This window comes from Aspergillus wentii (genome assembly GCF_001890725.1).
Source record: "Aspergillus wentii DTO 134E9 unplaced genomic scaffold ASPWEscaffold_1, whole genome shotgun sequence".
NCBI classification, from domain to species: domain Eukaryota; kingdom Fungi; phylum Ascomycota; class Eurotiomycetes; order Eurotiales; family Aspergillaceae; genus Aspergillus; species Aspergillus wentii.
In genome coordinates this window covers 5,009,753-5,033,012 of record NW_024467832.1, presented here as the reverse complement: position 1 = coordinate 5,033,012, position 23,260 = coordinate 5,009,753, and the positions used below count along the sequence as shown (strand labels likewise).

The window sequence follows — 23,260 nt, the reverse complement described above, 5'->3', positions numbered from 1 at the left end:
CAATTTGTATCGAGCATTCAATATTAATGGTCCCATCATGGATGTACATTCGAGGATATCTGATAATTCATATTAGATACAATCAGTTTTCCTTGAAAACTCCCTGTCCACAAACATGCTGATGATTAGAGAGCAACGCCCTTGTTAACCATCTCTATCAGCTTGATGCGATCGGCTCCCATAAATTCATCCACTTTGGAGCCTTTTTTGAACAGAGCAAAGGTCGGCATTGCTTTGATGCCCACCTCCTCGGATATTTCTTGCTGCTGATCCACATCAACCTTGTAGAATCCAATCTTGCTGCATTCCGGCTTGTCGGCGAAGGAATCGACAAAGGGCGAGATCGTCCGGCATGGACCACACCAGGGCGCCCAGAAATCAATGATAACAGGCTTATCGCTGTCCATGAGTTCTTGGAACTCGGCGTGTCTGGTTTATTAGCATGAATACTATGACTAGTCTATGACAGTACGTACGAGTTGATCGGGGTAACAGGCATTTTGCAGTGGTCAGAAATGTAATGAATTCTATATCAAGTAAAGCAAAGTAGGATAGTAAGATGAGAGTGAGGAAAAGAGAAAGGCTGGAGATGGTCTATTTACCTCTGTGCTCAGCCGCTTTTCAGCTGGATTTGGCACAATTCAGCGGAAACACACGATCAGTAGAATTAAGAAATATCGTATCATCATCGTTTAGGTTCATAATCAGGAGGCATGGCTGTCTCGTCGTATTGTGGAAGACCATGCGTGATCAAGCCCTCATCGCCTTGTGCTCTATCCACAGCAATCGGAAAAGATGCATTCAACGACCTCACTCGAGGCTTCCGATCCACCAACTTGCCTGTGCCTTGATCGAACGTGTCTTCTCCGATGATGACGTCCAGCATCAGTCGGTGGCTGACCGTGATGGCCAGTCCCCGAGAATACGACGAGATGTCAATCTCATCTGCTGCATTTGCACTCTGGGGGATTGTAATCTCAAATGCAACGGCAACCTGCCCATCTGTTCCTGTCGCTATCCAGTGTCCAGTCTGTTTCCCAGCAGCCAGTTGCCGGATAATCTGTCCTTTGCACCGGGTTGTATCCGGATACACTTCTACCGCGTTGACGGTCTCCTCCACTCGCCATCTCAGCTCTTTGACCGTGGCATACTTTGTCTCCGTGGCACGTATGCCCTTTGTGATGGTCTGATAAACCACCTCCTTCGCAGCATACCTGGCCGTGACTCTCGAGTCAGGTCTCATCCGGGTAAGAAACGTCTGCGTGGACAACCGTTGGCCCGGAAAAGCACGAGCATAGTCCACTGTCTGACCATCCTGAATACTCCTACACTGTATATCAACCGGCTGCCTCGTACAGATCCCCGAGTCTGTCTGTGCTTCAATCACATACGAGACCTTCCCCAGGACCGTCTCTGTCGTCGCGGGAAGATCTTCCGGTACGGGGATGGAGAAGGGAAATCGTAGCAAATTCCACTCGCTGTGGACATGGTTCTCGACGAGCTCTGGCTGATGCCACAGGTTGGATTGGATGACTTTTTCTTCACTCGAGCTGCTCTCTATCATCGACTGCGATTTCCGTTGTCGGGGTGAATGCCGGCATCGAAGGCGCTCGAAGAACCCGCCCTTATTTTCACCAACATTCGTGCTGGACTGTTCCAAGACAACTGTTCGGATGAGACTGATGCTTATTGCGGGATATACGGTGGAATTGGTATTTGGGGAGATTGCAATCGACGCGGAGCCGGATATGTGAGTGCGGGTGATGTCGTGGGCGGAGAGGGAGAGGGACTGTGGTGTCATGTTGATGGAAGATGGCGATGCAGAGGGGGGCTGGGGATTCTACTTATATCAGAATGGCTGGCAGGTATAAAATCCCAAACAGGAAGCCAAGCCGTAGGGTTAAGCTTTCTGTGGGGCTACGGCTATTAGTATATTCCAATCCCTGGCCGGTTTATCAATACAACTACAGTCCCAATCAGATAATGATGAATTTACTCTCACGGGGCACGGTTCGTGCCATCTCAAACCAAGTGATATCTCGATCCAACCGCCAAAACTGCTTGAGAAACGACAAAACACGCCGTCGGTCCAGACAGCCGCTTACGTACATGACATTCAGAAGGGCCTGCTCAATGGTCTGCTGCTCGGCCACAAGGCCCCTGCATTCGGTCCCGGCAATGAACAGCGGCCAGACGAGATCATGCGCAAAGGTCGAGCTGTCCACCAGCCGAGAGAGATGATCGAGTATGGAAGCCCGAGAGGAGATGATACGGGGTTCAGATGCACCGTCATCGGTGGACAGCACGCGGTGGCTGTAGATCAGGCTGGCGTGGTAGTACATGGACACGAGATGGACAAAGTCGCACTGGGCTGCGTGGGATTTGAACAGGACCGCCTGGCCCGACTGTGTGGTCCGGGTTTTGGCCCTCTCGATTTCCGCTACGATATCGGCGAGGCTGGTTGGGTCTGGTTGGGAGCCGGTGGTATACATCACGCGTTCGGCTCTGGTGACGGAGTGGATGATGCGGACGAAATCGCAAAAGATGGTGACGCTGTCGTCGGTGGGAATGTCGTCTTCGATCTCATCGGCCGGGTCGAATGACATCAGCCCGATAAACACAGCCGTAAAGTAGTATTCGTAGAGGAGAAAGACATCCGCCTTGTCGATGGGCGCAGAGCTCCGTGCGGCCTGTGTCTTCCACTGGATCACCGCGCGAGCACCCTGGATGTGGATCCGCCACCGGGATTCCTCTGCAATGAGCAGCTCGAGGTTGTAGAGGAGCAGCACTGACGCCAGCACACATCGGGCGTGGTGGTGCACGGGCGTGCTCGGGTCGGATACTTCCAGCAGAACATCCAGTTTGTTGGCCAGCAAGGGGACTGCTTTATCTCGACAGCCAAGCGACACGGCCTGCAGCTCCCGGAAGCACCCATGGTCGGCCGGGTATCTGTGGGCAAAATCCTCCGCCGCCAGCGCCAGCAGGGAAAAGAGCACCGTCTCGGAGGCAAACGACAGCGGCAGAATCATGTTTCGCCACGGGTTGGCAGGGCCATCCACCCAGGCCAATTTCGTCGCGATGTGTTGATTGAAATGGTGGATCAAGCGAAAGTCAAGTCCGTTTAGATGGCATGGATAGAGGGTGTTCGGATGGGCAAAGTTCTCTATCGGCGTCCTCTGCGGGATCGTCTTCCCCGCCCACTTGCCTCTGCTGGCAACGCCTTGGTTCCATCGCAGGATGATGCCATACCCAGGGCAGTCGACATTCCGTTTGATACACTTTCTGCATTGGGGCAGAGTGCGGTCGCATGGCACTCGTCGAGATTTACATTTGGGGCAGTCTGCCTTTGATGTTAGATTGATATCAAGATGGACAGCAGAGTGCGTACCTTTTGCTGCAGTGCGGACAGGCGGAAACTCAATTGACATGTAGATTCGTGGTGGTTGGGTCGAAGCAGGCGACACTGTGTGCTTTATCTGGATGGCATCCTCTGCTATAGTAAGCGAGTGGGTGCCAGACCCACAGCCGAAGCTTATCCCCCCATCTTGGCTTCCTCTTCGAGCCTAGCGTCGGGGGTTTGCCGCGTCTATTATCCGATTGGCTCGCTTCGATATACATAAAGCAGATGTCCATGTGGTGAGGATGTCTTTCGACATCTTCGGATTCTGGTTCTCGCTCTTCTGTTTTCCGATCTCCAGCATGACGGATGATGCCAAGCCAACTTCGGATTTCAACCTGGAGAGTCTAGGATACAAGCCAGAGCTCGCCCGCAACCGATCAACATGGCAGGTCGTGTTTATGTGTTTTATCCTCGCGGCCGTCCCGTATGGCTTGTCCACGACCATGACCTACCCGCTGACCGAGGGGGGCTCCGCAAACATGGTCTGGGGCTGGATTATCGTCTCGCTCATCATGCTGTGTGTGGCGGGCTCCCTGGCTGAGATTACTTCGGTCTATCCGACTGCGGGTGGCGTCTATTATCAGACATTTGCTCTGTCTCCAGAATGGTGTCGTCGGGTCACAGCCTGGATCTGCGGCTGGTCCTTTGTGGCGGGGAACATCACCATCACCTTGGCGGTGAATTTTGCGACAGCTCTCTTTCTGGTCGAAAGCCTCAATGTCTTCGAGTCGGATGGGGTTGGTCTTGCGGAGAACTTTCAGGCCTATCAGACCTACTTGATCTTCCTGGGAATCACCCTGGTTTGCCATGCGATGCCGGTCTTTGGCAATAAATGGCTGACTCACTTGGAGGTATCGGATTCTTGTGCGCTTATAGCTGGTACATGTTCTAACCATCGGCCGTTACGCAGACATTCGCTATGTTCTGGACGCTCATCGGTGTCACGGCCATTGTAGTGACGATCCTGGTCGTTGCGCATCATGGCAGACGACCTGCAAAATACGTCTTCACCGATTTCGAACCACAGGCTGGCTGGCCGGCCGGCTGGTCCTTTTGCATCGGTCTCCTCCAAGCGGCCTATGCTCTCTCTGCGTCTGGCATGGTCACTTCGTAAGTCTTCTACCCAGCCCACCGATCACACACTAACAATCCCACCATGGTAGTATGTGCGAAGAAGTCCAGAAACCAGCCATCCAAGTCCCCCGAGCGATCATCGGCGGTGTCCTGCTGAATGCCTTCGCCGGCCTCGTCGTCTTGATCCCGATTGCATTCGTCCTGCCTGACCCTTCCATGCTCGTGCAAATCCCCTCCGGCCAGCCCGTCCCGACCATATTCAAGTACGCGACCGGTAACTCCGCCGGTGCTTTCTGCCTCCTCATCCCGTTGCTGATTCTGGGCATCATCTGCGGCACTGGCTGCGTGACGGCCGCGTCCCGATGTACCTGGGCCTTTGCGCGTGACGGCGCAATCCCCGGCTCCAAATGGCTGAAGCGAATCGATGGCCGTCTGAATATTCCTCTGAATTCGATGATACTAGGTATGGTGATAGAGTTGCTGCTGGGATTGATCTATTTTGGATCGACAGCCGCGTACAATGCATTTTCGGGTGTTGGTGTTATCTTTCTCACGCTCAGTTACGCCTGTCCGGTTGCGGTGTCTTTGCTGTTCTGCCGTCGCAGGCATATCAAACGCGGTGCTTTCGATCTGGGTGTGCTCGGTGTCTTTTGCAATGTAGTCTGTCTCGGTGAGGCCCTGTCTCTGCGGTGTCTGTCTGTTTTGTGTTGACTCTCCTAGCATGGTGCCTGGTGGCTATCCCGCTCTTCTCGATGCCTTCATACAGCACCGTTACATTGGAAAGCATGAACTACGCCTCGGTGGTCTTTGTTGGCTTCATCGCTATTGCGGCAGTGTGGTACTGGGTATGGGGATATAGGAACTATGCGGGTCCGCCATTGGGCGTTGATATTACTTCTTCCTTGTCTGATCACGAAGAATAGGTGGAATTTTTGGTGGCATTTTGTAACTCTTAGGCTGAATGAGTCTATTATTAGGGTTGATTTATCATGAATATACAATGACAATCCTTGTTATGAATCATCAGTTCCGTTTCTCTCCTGCTTGCATAAACGGACTTCGTTGTCGAATTGTCCTCCCCCAGATCAAGATACAAACCGGTGCAGTCACCAGCAACAGACTAACGAAACCCAGCAATGTACTCGCCCACTGGAAGCCCAGCGTGTTGTACATCCTCATCGCGGCGAGAGGCAGGAATGCTGAAAAGGTGTTCTCGCCCAGCACACAACTCGCCATCACGCTGCCGGCATACTGGCTGTATGCATCCACAATGTAGTCCATGATGCCAATCGCCACCACCACCGAGCCCGCACCGACCATGAAGAGCCCGACAGCCGGTGCAATCCAGGGAAGATTGGGATACGAGGTCCAGGCATACACGAACATGCCTCCACCCATCCCGAATATCCCTCCTCCTATCGACATGTACAATCGGGCTTCAGGGATAGGCACGCCGGGCATCTCGGTATTGCGACTGGCAGAACTGAAGTATAAATGTGCGGAAATCAACGAAAACGGCCATCCAACCACTTGGCCAATCACCACCGCTGCCTGCACGTATCCAGCCTGGACCGGATCCCAGCCATACAGAGACACAAACACCTGTTCAACAGACTGCGTGAAGAGATACAGCGTGCCCACGGTAAACGCAGACCACATGGCGCACCAGAACACGACAGACTCGGTCAGCAGCATCTTCAGCGGTCTCTGGATACTCGTCAGGAGAATCTGCGCCACTGGCTCTGCTTCGAGCTCATGCCGTGTGTATGCATTCTGTTCCCCTTCGGCCCGAAGCTTCTTCGCCCGTTGTTTCAAAATCACCGTATCTCGCGATTCTTGGAAGATGACAAAGTTGAAGGGAAACATAATCCCAAACCAGATCAGCTGCAGGTAGGAAATCCATCGCCACGACAGAAACTGGAAGATGGATGCCCCAACCACAGGCCCAATGCTGCTGCCCGCCAGATACGCAACAATCCACAGACCAACTGGCTTTGTGCGTTCCTTTTCGCTTTCCCACACGTTGCCAATGACGCCGGCGGCGGTGTTGCCCATGATCGAGACACATCCACCGGCAAAGAAGCGGGTGATGATCAACGTTGCAAAGTTCTGGGCCACGGCTTGCGGTATCAGAAAGAGCAGAAATAGAAGGTGAGTGAGGAGAAAGACGGTTCGGATGCCAAAGTCCTCCATGATAGGCAGAACGATCAGCGAGAAAAAGGCGCCTCCAAGAGCCCACGAAGTGACGGGCCAGTACGAGTTGGGGAATGATGTCTCGCTGACGGCAAATTGCTGGTCGAGAGCATCATGGGCGACGGTGATGATGGTGCCGTTCATCAGCGCTGTAAACGTGGTGAAGACGGCAGCAAATGTCATGATCCATTTTCTGGTTGTCGACCAGTTGAAGGGATTTCCGGGGTCATCAGGGCCATTCCAGTCGACAATCTTAATGTCTATCTAGATCAGTATGACTGAGGTACCTATGTGGGGTATATAGACGTACCTGTGGCTCCATCATTGGTGAACATTCTTTAGAGATTTAATATGTCTTGTACCTGATATCTGCCAAGCAACCAAGAAATCATCCAGAATAAAGTATTTATACAAGACATGCTGTGAAAGGAGAAAATTCTCCTAGAAGATCAGTCAAATCCACAAACACAAATTCTCAGCCGATTTGCCTAATCGGGTTAACGGCTGGAGATTCCATTGCAGAATCCAGTGGGTCCAGCTTCAACCACGGCCAATAGGGTAATTTATACATGGCCTCGGCTATGGGCCATTGTGAGAATTAGCGGTGTCTCTTGCCTCCATCTGGTTTCTTCCCTTAGCCATTTATTCAAAATTATCAATTAGTCCTGACAGCCATTATTCTACCTCTCTAGACACTGAACTTGGAGTGCGGATCTTAGGTCACCCAGACTGATCAGCGTGTTTGGATGGTCAGCCCGGAAGCTTCTCTCTTCTTCTATGCCAATTGATGCATCATCTCCGTCTTTTGGATATCCCATGTTGTTGGAACATCCAGCCAGTGTATTGAGACTGAGAAGGTCCGGGTGCCCAACTGCCTTCCTGTTAAGCATCGTCCCGTAAGATCACGCGGATAGTGTCTATGACGGTAAGATGCCTCGAACTGCTGCACACTAGATGGTCTTCTTTTGTACCTTTGAGGTGAAAATGGAATACCTCCACCGATTCCAACGACCAATACAATCTTGATACCGGTAAATCCGATGAAGCAGTCTGTCGCATCAGCCTCGAGAGAAAGATCGCAGATGATTGTAAATTCATCTAGGCAAGATTGAGCTTCTGTGGAAGGCTGATGGGCATATTAGCTGATAGCGAGTATTTACTGTTATTTCAGCTTATGCCTTTTTTATACTCCATTAATAACTCTTAGATATATACTTTTTCCCACGCAAGAAACTGGGATGACAAAACATAAAGTTGTGCTTGTCTGGCTGAAACTTTGCTTAGTGATAAAATCTCACGGAAAGTGGAAGCCACAGCAATGCAATCCAAGGATATCCAAGTTCTGGAATAACTCAAAGCAAACAGATGAATGTGAATCAATCATCACAGCTTGTAGATACTCTCTGACTTCACATGTGGATCCATCTCCGCACTTTCGAGTCATGACATCACCGACTATCAATGATTATCAAGCACGAGCACAATAATATAATAAAGACAATCGCACTAAAAAAATTGGTTTGCTTCATTTTCAATTATCAATTCTACACAATATGAAGCAAGTCATCAACGTCCCCGGCCCCCGAGCCAACATCGTTGACGCTCCCATTCCCGACTTCAACGACGATCAACTTCTCATCAAAGTCGTTGTTTCGGGTTCGAATCCCAAAGACTGGAAAGTGCCGGAATTGGCTGCCAGTGATGATTCGTCGATTCCTCGATATGAAAAGGTGCGCGAAGGAATCAATCAGGGTGATGATATAGCTGGTGTTGTGGAGAAAGTCGGCAAGAACGTAGTGGAATTCCAGGTATGATCGTTCTCCTAGATTCAATGGGATGAGATGTTAATTGCCAGCCCGGTGATCGCGTTGCTGCTTTCCACGAAATGCTTGCCCCTGGAGGCTCGTATGCCCAGTATGCCGTTGCCTGGAGCCATACGACATTTCACCTGCCCAAGAACACATCCTTTGAGGGTATTTCGCCCCCTCTCTATAGCTTCACGCAGACTAATTCCATATAGAAGCAGCAACGATCCCCCTTGCTGGCCTCACAGCCGCCATCGCGCTCTATCAGCATCTGAGACTGCCATGCCCATGGTCCCCTGCTTCCCAGTCTATTCCCTTCGTGATCTACGGTGCCAGCACTGCTGTTGGCTCTTTTGCCATCAAACTAGCCCGCGCGAGTAACGTCCATCCGATCATCGCTGTGGCTGGCAAGGGAGCAAGCTATGTTCAGCAATTCCTCGATCCCAGTAAGGGTGACACCATCGTCGACTACCGCAATGGGCCGGAAGCGACGATGCATAACATCGACATCCAGCTCAACGCAACCAATCACTTTCGAGTTCTCCACGCCCTTGATACCATTGCTTCGTATGACAGCACAGAGGTCCTCTGCAATGTCGTGACAGCAGGCGGCCAAGTAAACTTTGTGCTGCCTCATTCCTATGATGTGTCACCCGCCATCGCCTCGAATACCTGGGTTGGCGGTGCACATGGCCAGAGTGACACGGCGGACTCGCGCGATTTGGCCTTTGTCTTTTCACGCTGGTTCACGCGCGCGTTGCAAGTCGGGTCGTTCTCCGGTCATCCATTCGAGGTAAGGGCGAATGGACTGGAGGGGGTTGAGCAGGCGATGAAGGATTTGAAGGCCAACAGGGCAAGCGCGGTCAAGTATGTGTTTCGCATTGCGGAGACTCCGCGATTGGCTGATGGTTGATTTACTTACTATTTTGAAGATTGTGAGTCTAGAGACTAAATAAAAGTTAGTCAAATTTAACGGTGTATCGATGTAGATGAGTCTATTTGTAGAGGAGAGGAGGTTGGTATGACCGACCAAAGCTATTGGAGTATACCGAATCCGTCATCCTGCATACTAAGTATGGCAAAGAACTCTTTATCATCATCAAGTATACTGTTTCGGTATATGGCGTATTTGGAATGTACACGCAGCGTATTATAGGTAGTATAATGGTTACACAAGGTATGGCTGTCAAACCATACTAAACGCTGCATACCGTCATAGAATTGTATCATTCTGTAGCATGAAGATGGATATATAAGTCCAATACTTATGTCTGTTGAATTAAGTCACAGATGCTCACACTAGTACAATCAATGGCGATGAACATACAGCAAGCCTCCCTGGCTAACCAGGGTAAAGAAACACCACGGCTCTTCGTCTTGTCTGCTGTGGACAAGAAAAGTCTCAGAAAAACCGCATCACAACTTCAAGACTATCTCCTACCGCAAAACGATAAAAGATTAATGGACGATTTGGCCTTTACTCTTGCCAAGACACCCAAGTTGTCCTGCAACAGTTATCTTCTCGCTAGGTCGCTTGATGAGCTGGAGAATCGATTATCAGACCAGAATATTTTCAATACAACGATCAAACAGAGTTTGAGGATTGGCTTTATCTTTACTGGCTCCGGAGCCCAGTATCGACATATGGGACAGCAGCTATTAATATACTCTGCGTTTAAAGAATCCCTCGACGAGGCGGCAAAGTATATGCAGAGCCTAGGCAGTCTATGGTCACTCACAGGTAAGACCAGCCCCTTATGGCCATGCGTCATCTAACTAGATAGATGAACTCTTCCACAACCCAAACAGTGACATTCACAATCCCGCGATTTCCCAGCCGGCCTCAGTGGCCATTCAGATTGCCCTTGTAGAGCTTCTTGCGACCTGGAATATCCTCCCTTCTTATGTGGTTGGTCATTCCTCCGGTGAGATTGCCGCCGCATACTGTGCAGGAAGAATATCCCGTGAAGCTGCCTGGAAGATTGCATTTTGTCGTGGATATGTTTCAGTAAAGAGAAAATCCCTCGGAGAAACCATGATGGCCGTTGGGCTTGAGGAGGAGAAGCTGCAGTATTACCTGGATGCAGTCCGCAGTCAATACACTGGCGAAATAGTGCTTGCATGTTTAAACAGTCCATACAACTGCACCGTCTCTGGCGACAAAGTGATGGTTGACGCGCTGAAGTATTTCCTCGATGCCGACGGAATTTTTGCACGGAAGATCAATGTCCAAAATGCCTATCATTCGTCAAAGCACATGAAGCCCATTGCTGACGAATATTTGCGACTAATAGACCCATTGCCATCGGGCAGGTTCTTCGTCTCGAACCCCGAAGTTGAGATGTTTTCCACCGTCACCGCAGGGAAGATTGCGAGCCCTTCTTTGCCTCCTTCATACTGGGTGGATAATGTCATTAACCCTGTCCGATTCATCGATGGTGTGCGCGCAATGCTCTCTGGTCCATCGATAGACGTTATCGAAATAGGACCACACGCGGCCATGCGAAGTGCAGTCAATGAGACTGCTGGATCTCCCATTTCATACTCGTCATTGCTTGACCGGAAGGATTCTACGGTGGAAACTGCCTTGAAGACAGTTGGAAATCTGGCCACCAAGTCAGCTTCTGTCGGTCTATACGAAATCAACCACAGCCACCAAAAGTATAACCCTCAGTTTCTGACAGACCTCTTCCCACACCTCGCTGGAGCAGATATCGTTGAAAAACAGAGCAAGACATACTGTCGAGAACATTTACGGAACAAATGGAAACCAGATGTCAACATGCTCACCAACTCTTCCTTCCACAGCTTAATGCCGGCACAAGCTCCCAGAATACAGCCACAGAACCTCCATCAAATGCAACTCGCATCGGTGTTGTTGATCACAGACGCCCTCGGCCAACTCAGAGATCGCCCAGCGAGGATTTTCAAAGGGCATTTGCAGCGGTATTATGAGTGGATGAAACTAGTCGCTGGTGATCTTGTCACAGATTCACTGGCTCTGGTGCCTCTGGAACAATGGAGTCTATTCACAGGAGAGCAGAAAGCCAAGGATAGGCTGTATCAAGCCGTACGGAAAACCCCTCAAGGGCGGCTCCTCGTGCGAATGGGAACAAATATACCTGCCATTCTACATGCAGAGGTCAGCCCGCGGTATTTGATGTGTGAAAAAGACAATCTGATGAAGTTGTATTGCGACACGCTGTCTGGGCTAGGCGATATCCCGGCCTCGTTGGCATCATACTTCTCCATCATGAGGGAAGGCTGTGCCGATCTGCGAGTCCTCCAAGTGGGAGGTGCAACTGGGGGGTTCACGAAGCGCTGTCTACAGTCGCTCTGCCCACAGTTTGAAAAGCCGACTGTGGCAGAATATACATTCACAGATGTGTCGAACGCAGAGTTCTCGCAGATTAAAGACAACCTAGAGGAGTGGCAAGATCTTCTGTCCTTCCAGGAACTGGATATACAGGAAGACCCTGTTGTCCAGGGGATTGCACCCGGTTCATACAATATGGTTATCGCTGCAGATACGCTTCATACAGCAGCAGATTTACAAAAGGCCTTGCAACATACCCGGTCACTTCTCAAGCCCGGAGGAAAGCTGGTGGTCCAAGAAGGCATCAGACAGGATCTACTGTGGACTCCGTTGACCTTTGGTCAATTCCCAGAATGGTGGAATGCGATCGAACCGGTGCGACGGTGGTGTCCCTTCATCACTGTCCCCCAGTGGGATACTCTTCTTCGCCAGTGCGGATTCTCGGGTGTGGATATTGAGATGCCCAGTTCGCAGGACTGGACCGTGAATGCCGAAAGTGTTATGGTGTCCACTGCAGTCGCAGCCAGCAGTTGGCAGGAAAAGGTCGTCATTCTCTGTCAGGACAATCACACAGGGTCTGAGATATCCGAGCTGCAGAGCGCGCTTCTACAGAATCCTCACATCGGGACATGCCTTGTTATGCAACTTGATGATGTGGACGAAAGAGATCTGGCGAGCAGTGTGTGTATCTCATTTCTGGATCTGCCAGAGGGAGCGCTGATTAATTCTTCTGAGCAATATAACGACATAAGGCATGTTCTGTCAACCTGCAGGCGATTGCTATGGGTTACAGACCCTGCTGGCAGCACCGAAGTCATCCAAACAGCACGATCGAGCCGTGGAACAGACTCGAATCTCGTCACTCTGACGGCCGAGTTCGGTCCCTTCTCAACTGACAATCTAGTCTATTCCATTTCCACCATCTGCCAGTTCCAGTTCATGAACGAACGCAGTGATGTCGCGAATGCTGATTATCTCCAGCGCGGTGGCGTGATCTACCGTCGCTGAGGGGCGTTCTTTCAGGGATCATATGTCTTCGGGTCGTGGGCTCGATGGGTCTGGGATATTGCGAATCGATGAGGCATGAGTTGTGACCACCTGCCATAAATATCTGCTGATAGATTAGTTCTGAGTTGTTAGTGTGACAGCAACGTTGATGTTGATTGTTTGGTTACAGACATGGGAATGGGAATAGCCAATAAAGCCCGTGAACAGCAGCCTAAGGCACCAGGTAAATTATTGTTGCAAGTCTGTATTCACACTTCATAAGGCTTGTGATTTATGTACTTGTGTGTTTGATATCACCAAGGAAATCTATTCTATGTCTATACAGTTCATCATCATAATCTAGGCGTCAAAAATGGACGGCTTGTAGACCGTCGGGTTGATATAATAAGTCTCTCCGCGGCGAGTGAATCCCCAGCGGATCTGGTTGGCCATGGCGATCTCGGTGTTCAAGTGCTGAGCAAAGGTCCACGCCAATCCAGGGTCCTTTTGGAATCCACGACCGACGAGAGCAACGTCCAATCCATTATCCAGCAGCTCATTCGCCTGTCGACCATCGGTGATGCAACCGACGGCGGCCACGGCCAGCTTGTCCCCGACAGCCTTCTTCACCTCCACGGCGAAAGGAACCTGGAAACCAGGACCCGACTTGACCTTCTGTGCGGCATTGACACCGCCAGAGCTGACATCGATCAGATCCACGGCACCCTGCTCGGCCAACGCCTGGGCGAAGCGCACTGTATCCTCTGTCTTCCAGCTCTCCTCGGGCAGAGTCTCCTCCAGCCAGTCGGTGGCAGACACACGCAGGAAGACGGGGACGTTGGGACCAACGGCGTCACGGGTGACCTGGGCAATCTCGAGGGGCAATCGGATGCGGTTTTCAAAGGAGCCACCGTACTGATCGGTGCGCTTGTTGGCGGACGGGGCCAGGAAGGAAGAGAGAAGGTATCCGTGAGCGTTGTGGATTTCGACAAAGTCGGCACCGGCGGCGATCGCGCGCTTGGTGGCGTCACCCCAAGCGGTCTTGAGCTCGTCGATTTCCTGCAAGCTCAGGGCCTTTGGCTGGGCGTGGGAGGGGTCGAAGGGGATGTCGCTGGGGCCCCTGACATTGTCGGGCCATCCGCCCACTTTCTCAGGAGCGACGACAGCGCCAGACATCCACGGGGCGAAGGTGCTGGCTTTGCGGCCGGCGTGGGCAATCTGCACACCAATCTTCTGGCCCTGGCTGTGGACGAACTCGATGACCCGACGGAGGGGCTCGATCTGCGAGTCCTTCCACAGACCAGTGTCCCAGGGCGTGATGCGGCCCTCCGGCACGACCGCGGTGGCTTCGACCATCATCAGGCCGGGTCCGCGCTGGGCGATGCCGCCAAGGTGGGCCACGTGCCAGTCAGTCATGTGACCATCCTGGGCGGAGTATTGGCACAGGGGCGCCAACTGCTTCGTCAGCACAACTCGTCAGTAATCGTCGCGAGGGGGATCTTACGCCCAGTCTGTTCTGAAAAGTGACGCCACGGATGGTCAATGGCTGGAAGAGCTTGGGAGGCTGCTGGCCGTTGGACTGCGGGCTGGCAGCAGTGCCGGCAGGGATGGGCTGCGCGGGGGTGAAGTAGGAAATGCCCGCGGCGGGGGTGTTGTCGATGTCGGCCATTGTTCTTGTCTGTCTGGTTAATGATCTACTCTACAGGGACTGGATATGCAGGGTATTTCTACTTGTCCCCATTGGAGACGATGGTTGATTTCAAATCTGAATCTCTCCGTCTGAATAATTGCTCCGAAACATGGATAATTCTGTGGAAGGCAAGGCCGAGGCAAAAAGTCTCCGAGCTGAATAATCGGCCCGAATGGCGCGCTGTGATTGGTCAGTATCTGTATCCGGCAATGATATCCGAATCAGTTTCTCCAATCTTGATAACTGCTTGAATTCAATATTGACTAGATTGTCACTAGATCCAGATAGGATATTTATCTCAACCTGCCATTGACTTGTTAAAGTTGGAGACCAACCTCACTGTCCGGCATTGGGTTGGCTCAATGTCGAGTCCCAATGCTTTCAAGTCTATCTTGTATGCCTTTGTCACATCTGCCCGAAGACCATCACTAAGTATGAACAATGCTTTTCCATCCCCGGTGACCACATATCGAGATGCATACAGTTGCAGTCCATCGGCAACTTGGCATACCGTAGGGAAACAGAACATGACATTTTCATCGGCTAGACCGGGGTCGGCTTGGTAGTCTGGGTCTTCTGCGGTTGGATCGTACTTGTAGCTGAGCAGGTAGGCCTCGTCCTTTCCCTCCTGCAACGTGAAGGACCTGTTTGGGCGCAGTCAATATCCAAAATAGTCCAGTCGGTCCAGGTGGTTTCACTTACATTTGTCGGTGGCCCACGGGCATTGCTTCACCATGGGCGACACCTACCTTGACCATAGCGGATTTGCGGGTCTGAGTGTGGTTATAATGGATCAGGCGACCAAACACATCATAATTGAAAGTATTCTTTGTTAGATCCAGAGAACCCCACGGTGCGCTGATATCGTACGCCGCCGAGTTGTTGACCAAATACACATTGCCATCGGTGCCAGACACCAAGGTGGAGGTCAGGTTGGCGTCCTGAATCATTCGGAATCCCTGCGTCGAGGGCAATGGAACCTGTCCTTGCCCGTCGTGCTGTTCATAGTCGTGATACTCATGCTGGCTGGCATTGGCGCTCGCGGCCAGCACCGCACCGGGCTTTTTCACCGTCGCATTCCTATCCGAAGGAACTTCCCCCAGCGTCTGGGCCACTTCCTGGCCCAGCTGAACATCCGGCTCAACATCGTCGGCCTTGAACTCGAAGCCGTGGTTCCACCTCAGACAGCCCAGCCCTTTTTCCATTAGTTTCCACTCACCGAACTGGTATTCCCAAATCCCCAGCCCGGACGAGTAGCTTCGGCCCTTGGCTCCGGCTCGCATCTCGATGCCTTGATCACATTTGTGCCCTTCATTGACGGAAATCCCTGCGGTGAAATAGACCGACGGATCGAAAAACACGCCCAGTGTCTCCTTGAACCCGCTCAGGACATTGATGCCGAATTCAAGGCCAACAGGAATGTTGGAATCAAAAGTTGCCACGGCGTTTCCTTTAATGCCGCCATCGACTTTTTCCTTCCCCTGGGAGCCCGCCATCACCCATTGAGCAGATGGGTGGAAGCCAGATGCTTCGTTCCTACCTCCTTTGGTTGAGTTCAATGTCACAAGCCCTTTGTCGATTTGGAATTTAGCACCGGTCACAATCTCCATGTGACCATCAAAATAGAGACTGACCCCTGTACTAACAGTAACCATGGGTCCAATGGCAACGATCTTGGGAATCCAGAGACCAGGAAGCCCAACGTTGTACAACTCTTTTGTGAATGCAGTTTTATACTTTGAATTGCCTTTGTTCTTCAACACTCTTCCATTCAGGTTGATGCGAAACACAGCATCGATCTCCAGGGGCTCATGGTTGGTGAGTGCGATCTCAGCCGCAGTGAGGCCATTGGGAGTACTGAAGGCCAGTCTTCCATCAAAGGAAAAATGCCCTCGAGCGCCACAATCCACACATTGAACATTCCATGCCACTCCTTCTTGAGCGAGCACAAATCCATTCTGTGGCCCCCCCAGAAAGCTGGCAGCATCCGACCCGATTCCTATATTGGTTGCGGTATGCAAGTCAAAGGGAAGGTCGGCATGGTAGGCTCTATCAAAAGGACGCCCAAAGGGTACCATGATAAGGCTGGCCACCACGATTGCATACTCAATGGTAATCCTGACCCTTAGGATAACAACCCGGACCCAAATCTTGGTGGCAACTTGAATAATCTGTGAACAAATCCGTGAGCACCTGGTTTTAAGGGTTAAGGAGATGTGAACACTTACTTTGACAATGGATTGAATGCCTTCTAAAATCCAGGAAAAGAGACCTCGTTTGGACAGTTGATTATAGTTATTGTCCATGAAATCCAGGGGCTGGGTCTCCTTGTCTGGTATGTCGGTGTTAATAGTGGTGTCGAAGAAAGCCTGGACTGCATCGGGATCTTTCGTGATATCAACTGTTTCTCCCGTTGGTTGCTCAGGCATTGTAGTCTTGACATGCCCTTTGGCTGGCTGTCGCTTTTGGTACTCTGGGTGCAAAAAGGTTCCCCAAGATAGATCACCAGCGTGTATAGCCTGTCTTTCATTCAGAGGTTCAGCTGACACGGTCATGCACTCTTCATCATCAACAGTTGGGTTGGATGCACGGAAGAAAGAGCGATGATCTCCAGTTTGATCTCCACATCCCATATGATAGGTAACCAGGTTGAACGTGTCGGAATCAATCTCGTCCTTCCATGACGTCTGCACCCGTTGCAACGCCTCGGGGGTCTTGAAGCAGACTTGGATGGTCTTGTTTTTACCATCACAGACAACATCCTTGACGTGACTCGAGTGTTCCAATGCCACTGTTGGGCCGGAAAATGTCGACTGTAACTGCGCGTGTTTTGCACCATGCAAGGCAGCTGCGATATATCAAATTAGAATCAAGCATAATCATTCATAACGTCAGGGTTACTCACGCCTGTGTCCCTCCTGAGAGTAATGCAGTGTTTTCGAAAGTTGAGGGTCTAGATGTCGGAGGTCATCCGAGTCATGGTCAGGGTGCAGAGCAGGATATAGCCAGATCCCTTCTCGCGAGAATGCCCTGGGAAGCTGGAGAAGACCATGTCTGTGGGCATGATTGCCAAATGCCGACACAGTGCTGGCCAGACAGGCTACAGACACTAGACAGTCGGTGAATTTCATCTTTGTCTGATTAGAGATGCGGATTAACATGTAATGATATTCAGTCCTTTTATATAACTAGCTTTATAGATCTGTCCCATTCAGGAAGGAGCTTTTTTCTACGGTATGTAGGTGATCCGACTTTCATCACATATAGTCAATGCCGATCCAAAGGCTGTTTGCAGTATTCGAAAGTCGTTGGAGAGCGGTCAGTGGAACATTCATTTGTTCCTCATTTTGTGGTTAATAGATTGATAGATAGAGTGTAAATAGTACTGCATGTTTGCTTTTTTAAACATCGGAAAAAATTGTTTTCGGTTCATGCAGGGGTAGTAGATCTCGAGTATGTAGATCCGATCTTTCAGCTGAAAGAGTCTTATTGAATCATTAAATTAAGAAATCTGTATAATTACTTTTTAGTTAATTTCAAAGATGTCACTTGCAGTGTTAAAGGGGTATTTCAAAGGGTGAATTTGTAATTTTGTATTTAGTGAGATATCGAGATATCCGGAATACCCACTGCCCCGCTATATAGCTCTAATGGAGATTCCACATTCGGCGTTATCACTGCTGCTTATGGCTGAGGGGCAAACACACTACATCAATAATTCATGCTAGTCAATTTGTCATGGGTCAAGCAGAATTCGCAGACAAGTCAGCACTCTACTTACCTCTGATATCCAGAACTCTTCAGTCAGGTAGATTTCATGTCTATGTAGTAGCATTTTAGTTCAGCTGTAGAAGATTGACCTGCAGTTATTCATTTAACAGATAATTCCACCTGCACTGCTAAACCATACTTAATGACAAACTATATATTTCTACTTGGCATAGCACCTTGAAATTGTTCAAGAATAGACTAATGGACTATAGATCCATCAAGAATCTGACGCATTCTTAATGCTCTGTACCATTAGCATACCTTTTATCACCTGTTGAGTTATAGAGTCCCTCAATCGTTATCATCGGCAGTGTAGATCGCTCTCCAATCGATCTACTCTCTGCCAATGGAAAGGGATGCTGTATAAACTAATAGCATGTATAAAGAGCTATGGTGTGCATAACCACCAAAATAACGCCATCGAGTTGAAATATATATTCAAACCAGTTGTATACATGACATCTCGGACTGAACAGTTGAGAGAATCATCCCGAACTATACCCCAAGTCATTGGTGGATAATTACACTGGTTACGCCATTCAAGAGGATGTTATGGTAGTAGATACTATCATTGCACATAGCCTGATAAATTGAGGGGTATGCCTGGCTAGCTTTCTAATGCACATTCGTGATGCATAATACTTATGGTGAGGTATGAATCATTCTGAAATGTCGAGTTCGATCCCGGATGTGGAGACAGTGTCAGCAGATGTCAAATGTAACCTTTGTCCGGTAATTTCCCGAGATATGCAGAGTAATTCTATACAAAATGCGGGGTTCTGTAGTGATGCAACCATGTGTACCCCGGATTGCGGGGGTCCCCACAGATAGGGATGTGGAGGTGTCTATACAGATTACTATATGTGTATACCTGTATAGCGGTTTGAATAACAGGATGATATTCATTCAACATAGTAGTGTTCATGGCCATGTAGATATAACAAAATAAGTAATAGATTAATAGTTCCTAGGAGGTTGATAAAACTTGTCATTCTGACACTTGTGTACTCATACTCTGAATACTAACAGTGGCTTTGACCTCATACCAGACCCCACGTCTCCCACCTTTGTAAGCTTGGCTGTCACCGGCTCGATGGAGATATTCTGTCTAGAGACCGAAGATTAGCCGGTGAAATCGCTCATACTGAGGTATTCAGCGGTATAAAGAGGGGAATCAATCCATAGAGTTGTGTTGTTGAGCAAATCAGCAAGAAGATGGTTTCCTCGACATCATTAGTTGGCCTGGTTGGCCTTGCTCTGTTGTCTGCTGTTTCTGGAGAAAACATCACCAACGATGCGTACTTTTATGGACAGTCCCCTCCGGTCTATCCTTCGCGTAAGTCATCTCACCAGAAGTATCAGACGAGACTAACCAGTCAGCCGAGGCAAACGGAACTGGATCGTGGTCTGCTGCATTTGCCAAAGCAAAGGCTTTTGTGGGGAACCTCACAGCCGAAGAAAAAGTCAACTTGACTGCGGGCATCACCGTCAACTCGGGCTGTTCAGGAGAGATTGCTGCTATTTCCCGTTTGGGATTCCCGGGGCTTTGCGTCAGTGATGCAAGCAATGGATTGGTATGTCTTTATACTCTCTATTGAACATGTCTGACCATAGTAGAGAGCAACTGATTATGTCAACGGATGGTCGAGCGGGATTCATGTTGGTGCCAGGTATGTAACTCTCCTTGAGAAAGAACTTGGCTGACAGATATAGCTGGAACAAAGATCTGGCACGCCAGCGGGGCATCCACATGGGCCGGGAATTCCGCCAAAAAGGCGTCAATCTCCTGCTTGGCCCGGTGGTTGGTCCGATTGGGAGAATCGCCGAAGGAGGACGCAACTGGGAGGGCGTCTCGGTCGATCCGTATCACAGTGGGCTGCTAGTGGCTGAGACAGTTGAAGGCGTGCAGTCAGTAGGAGTGGGAGCGTCCACCAAGGTATGTTACTGATATTGTCTATACAATTGATATGGGCTGATGGAATAGCACTTTATTGCCAACGAACAAGAAACCAACCGCAATCCAGAGGTGGATGACCAGGGCGAGAATGTAGCCTCTGTATCGTCTAATATCGACGACCAGACGATGCACGAACTGTATCTCTGGCCCTTCCAAGACGCCGTCAAAGCAGGCACGGCGTCTATAATGTGTTCGTACAACCGCGTCAACAACTCGTATGGATGCCAGAACAGCAAGACATTGAACGGGCTGTTGAAGACGGAGTTGGGATTCCAGGGTATGCCATCTGTCTTGATCTATCTGGAATATCTCTAACTAGATAGGATATGTCATCTCCGACTGGTATGCCCAACATGGAGGACTGGCGTCGGCTGATGCTGGCCTGGACATGGCGATGCCATATTCGGATTATTGGGGATCGAATCTCACGACGGCTATATCCAACGGGTCTTTTGAGGCATCGAGACTGGATGACATGGCTACCAGGTATGTATCCTCTCTTTTTAACAGTTATCAATACTGACCAGATAGAATCATGGCAACATGGTATCTCCTCGGCCAAGATGCATCCTTCCCATCGCCAGGCATTGGAATGCCAAAAGACGTCAACGTCGAGCATCAACGCATCATTGGCAGATCGCCCGCATCCAAAGATGTCCTCCTTCAAAGTGCCATCGAAGGCCATGTCCTCGTCAAGAACGTCAACCAAGCTCTCCCCCTCAAGTCACCCCGGATGGTGTCTGTGTTTGGCTACGATGCCAAAGGCCCGGAGACCCTTGAGATTGTCAAGTTTAGCTTCCTCTCATCCAGCCCTGCCGCCCAGTATAACCACACATTATGGAATGCTGGTGGCTCTGGTGCCAATTCACCGGCGTATGTCGATGCCCCGATTGATGCTCTTCAGCGTCAAGCATACGAAGATGGCAGTTCGTTGTCGTGGAACTTTGATGAGAAGAACCCGGTGGTGAATCCCACCAGCGATGCCTGTTTGGTGTTTATCAACGCCTATGCCACCGAGAGTTATGATCGTCCGTCTTTGACAGACGAGTATAGCGATGAGCTCGTGAAGAATGTCGCAGCCAACTGCAGCAACACCATCGTGGTCATCCACAACGCTGGTATCCGGCTGGTTGACGAGTGGATTGAGCATGACAATGTCACTGCTGTCATCTTTGGCCATCTTCCTGGTCAGGATACCGGTCGAGCAGTTGTTGATCTCCTCTACGGCCGGGCCAACCCATCCGGGCGACTGCCATATACCGTGGCAAAGAAGAAGTCTGACTATGGAGCATTGCTGCATCCTGATCAACGAGAAGGCGAATACTGGCTGTTCCCGCAGTCCAACTTTAGCGAAGGCGTGTATATCGACTATCGCGCGTTTGACAAGGAAGATATCACGCCGCGGTATGAATTCGGATACGGACTGTCGTATACGACGTTCAACTATTCCAACCTGCAGATCAGCCAGTCGAACGTCGACTACTCGGAGTATCCCCCATCCGCCCCGATTGAATCTGGTGGAAATCCCCGTCTGTGGGATGTTGTCACGACTGTCTCTGCTACTATTGAGAACAGCGGCGCAGTGGACGGCGATGAAGTCGCCCAGTTGTATCTGGGAATCCCCAACGGTCCAGTCCGTCAGCTGAGAGGGTTTGAAAAGGTGCACATCGTGGCTGGACAGCAAGAGTCTGTACGGTTTGAGCTGAATCGACGAGACGTGAGTACGTGGGATGTGAATGCGCAGGAGTGGAAGTGGCAGAAGGGGACGTATCAAGTGTATGTGGGAAAGTCAAGCAGAGATCTAGACTTGACGGGGTCATTTGATATATAATTTATCTAGCTGCTGTTGAATTGAATGAATACCTCCATCTTTTTAATATATCCTCAACAGTCAGAGGGTGAATCTCTGGAAACCGTTCATTCAGACATCCCTCTTTTTCAATGCAGGCACTTCCATCAGTGGTGAACAATTCAAAGATGGACATGAACCACTGGAATGCTTTTTGGGGAAAGTGAGAATACAACGCTTGATGGCCTGGGAGCTCGGTAATCTCAAACTGCCTGAGTTTGTCGATTGGATCGTAGTGGATGTCGAATTTGCATTCTACTCATTAGTGTGAGATGAGACATACAGAGATAGAACTCACCTAGAGTTGTTTCTGCCAACGCAACGAATTCATTCCAGCTCATCTCGTCGCCAATAACTCTACTCTCCTCCGGCCAGTGTTCGAGATCCAACGCAGCCACGACAAATCGAGCCAGATCAAAGGTGTACGTAAAGGTGACAGGCACACTGCCATCGCCGGGAATGGCTGCGACCTTATGGGCCATGTCGATCACAAAGACGTTGGGTTTGAGATAGGATGGCATGGAGGGGGGAATGAAGTAGTCGAGGAAGATGCCATTCAGAAAGACAGTCCATTCCAGGTTGGATGCTTTGAGCAATTCGATGGCGTTGAAGTAGTCTTCCAGTTGAGGCAGATGTTGCAATGCCCTATCAGGTTAGACAGATAGATCAAGGAGAAGATACACTCACTCGCGAGGATACGGAATGGCAAAAGCACTGGGGATGAATCGCTTCGTCTGGCTCGATTGGATGGCGGCTTTGATCAGATTCATCTGGGCATGGGCGAGAGAATCGCCTGTGACGGCAAAGGCCGAGATGACGGTGTGGATGTTGTGCTGTTCGAGGGTGGAGGAGAGCTCGTCAAGGTTGCTATAATCAACTGGAATGACTCCATTTGATGGCTGATCTGTTAGCACTTTATAGTTGTTGTATATAGTATATTGTGTAGATAGATACCTTTCGTGAGAGAACAAAAGCTTCATGCTTGGAGGTTTGGAGAACGTCGACGATGGTTCGACCGACACCTCCTGTGCCACCTGCGACTGCCACGTTAACCATGATAGAAGAATAGAGAATAGATGAGAATGAGAGAAAGGAAAAAAATGAATGTTGTTGAAGGTTATAGATAGAGTTGCCCCACTGAATACGATATTTCCTGTTTGGGAAATGTGGGTCCGCATTTTCTGCATCCAAAGTGTCAACGTCACGATATCGAGACAA

The 23,260-nt window shown here is 50.1% G+C and overlaps 11 protein-coding genes across 11 annotated transcripts; 4 read left to right on the top strand and 7 right to left on the bottom strand.

Moving 5' to 3' along the window:
• Window positions 1–100: 100 nt before the first annotated feature.
• ASPWEDRAFT_293907 (thioredoxin family protein) lies at window positions 101–592 on the bottom strand. The gene is made up of 2 exons (XM_040833269.1): window positions 477–592; window positions 101–429 (listed from the first exon to the last, which is right to left on the bottom strand). The coding sequence occupies exons 1-2, from the start codon at window positions 497–499 to the stop codon at window positions 126–128; spliced, it is 327 nt and encodes a 108-aa protein (XP_040695622.1). The 5' UTR covers window positions 500–592; the 3' UTR covers window positions 101–125.
• On the bottom strand, window positions 504–1,801 carry ASPWEDRAFT_179615 (uncharacterized protein; the record flags this gene model as incomplete). The annotated part of the gene is made up of 1 exon (XM_040831800.1): window positions 504–1,801. The coding sequence occupies one exon, from the start codon at window positions 1,799–1,801 to the stop codon at window positions 686–688; it is 1,116 nt and encodes a 371-aa protein (XP_040695621.1). The 3' UTR covers window positions 504–685.
• A 93-nt stretch (window positions 1,802–1,894) lies between these two features.
• On the bottom strand, window positions 1,895–3,428 carry ASPWEDRAFT_179614 (Zn(II)2Cys6 transcription factor; the record flags this gene model as incomplete). Its single annotated transcript, XM_040831799.1, has 2 exons — window positions 1,895–3,340; window positions 3,389–3,428. The coding sequence occupies 2 exons, from the start codon at window positions 3,426–3,428 to the stop codon at window positions 1,977–1,979; spliced, it is 1,404 nt and encodes a 467-aa protein (XP_040695620.1). The 3' UTR covers window positions 1,895–1,976.
• Window positions 3,429–3,699: 271 nt separating this feature from the next.
• Window positions 3,700–5,397, top strand: ASPWEDRAFT_100493 (uncharacterized protein; the record flags this gene model as incomplete). Its single annotated transcript, XM_040827309.1, has 4 exons — window positions 3,700–4,251; window positions 4,311–4,510; window positions 4,564–5,144; window positions 5,195–5,397. The coding sequence occupies 4 exons, from the start codon at window positions 3,700–3,702 to the stop codon at window positions 5,395–5,397; spliced, it is 1,536 nt and encodes a 511-aa protein (XP_040695619.1).
• Window positions 5,342–7,093, bottom strand: ASPWEDRAFT_733119 (putative MFS multidrug transporter). The gene is made up of 2 exons (XM_040839309.1): window positions 6,978–7,093; window positions 5,342–6,927 (listed from the first exon to the last, which is right to left on the bottom strand). The coding sequence occupies exons 1-2, from the start codon at window positions 7,000–7,002 to the stop codon at window positions 5,498–5,500; spliced, it is 1,455 nt and encodes a 484-aa protein (XP_040695618.1). The 5' UTR covers window positions 7,003–7,093; the 3' UTR covers window positions 5,342–5,497.
• A 1,121-nt stretch (window positions 7,094–8,214) lies between these two features.
• On the top strand, window positions 8,215–9,615 carry ASPWEDRAFT_35566 (zinc-binding alcohol dehydrogenase family protein). Its single transcript, XM_040834252.1, has 3 exons — window positions 8,215–8,475; window positions 8,523–8,640; window positions 8,688–9,615. Exons 1-3 carry the CDS (start codon window positions 8,221–8,223, stop codon window positions 9,383–9,385), a joined length of 1,071 nt encoding a protein of 356 aa, XP_040695617.1. The 5' UTR covers window positions 8,215–8,220; the 3' UTR covers window positions 9,386–9,615.
• A 168-nt stretch (window positions 9,616–9,783) lies between these two features.
• ASPWEDRAFT_167930 (uncharacterized protein) lies at window positions 9,784–12,796 on the top strand (the record flags this gene model as incomplete). Its single annotated transcript, XM_040830217.1, has 2 exons — window positions 9,784–10,213; window positions 10,257–12,796. 2 exons carry the CDS (start codon window positions 9,784–9,786, stop codon window positions 12,794–12,796), a joined length of 2,970 nt encoding a protein of 989 aa, XP_040695616.1.
• A 173-nt stretch (window positions 12,797–12,969) lies between these two features.
• On the bottom strand, window positions 12,970–14,608 carry ASPWEDRAFT_35563 (NADH:flavin oxidoreductase/NADH oxidase). Its single transcript, XM_040834251.1, has 2 exons — window positions 14,280–14,608; window positions 12,970–14,230 (listed from the first exon to the last, which is right to left on the bottom strand). The coding sequence occupies exons 1-2, from the start codon at window positions 14,442–14,444 to the stop codon at window positions 13,136–13,138; spliced, it is 1,260 nt and encodes a 419-aa protein (XP_040695615.1). The 5' UTR covers window positions 14,445–14,608; the 3' UTR covers window positions 12,970–13,135.
• A 1,446-nt stretch (window positions 14,609–16,054) lies between these two features.
• On the bottom strand, window positions 16,055–17,596 carry ASPWEDRAFT_82528 (uncharacterized protein; the record flags this gene model as incomplete). The annotated part of the gene is made up of 3 exons (XM_040839564.1): window positions 16,055–16,423; window positions 16,589–17,085; window positions 17,371–17,596. Coding segments are annotated over 3 exons (1,092 nt in total), but the record flags the coding sequence as incomplete, so codon positions are not given.
• Window positions 17,597–19,407: 1,811 nt separating this feature from the next.
• ASPWEDRAFT_35560 (beta-glucosidase) lies at window positions 19,408–22,419 on the top strand. Its single transcript, XM_040834250.1, has 8 exons — window positions 19,408–19,572; window positions 19,617–19,810; window positions 19,854–19,906; window positions 19,950–20,172; window positions 20,221–20,470; window positions 20,517–20,679; window positions 20,725–22,300; window positions 22,344–22,419. Exons 1-7 carry the CDS (start codon window positions 19,452–19,454, stop codon window positions 22,022–22,024), a joined length of 2,304 nt encoding a protein of 767 aa, XP_040695613.1. The 5' UTR covers window positions 19,408–19,451; the 3' UTR covers window positions 22,025–22,300; window positions 22,344–22,419.
• Window positions 22,026–23,098, bottom strand: ASPWEDRAFT_148005 (uncharacterized protein; the record flags this gene model as incomplete). The annotated part of the gene is made up of 4 exons (XM_040829540.1): window positions 22,026–22,297; window positions 22,341–22,687; window positions 22,730–22,941; window positions 22,997–23,098. The coding sequence occupies 4 exons, from the start codon at window positions 23,096–23,098 to the stop codon at window positions 22,026–22,028; spliced, it is 933 nt and encodes a 310-aa protein (XP_040695612.1).
• Between the last annotated feature and the right edge of the window lie 162 nt (window positions 23,099–23,260).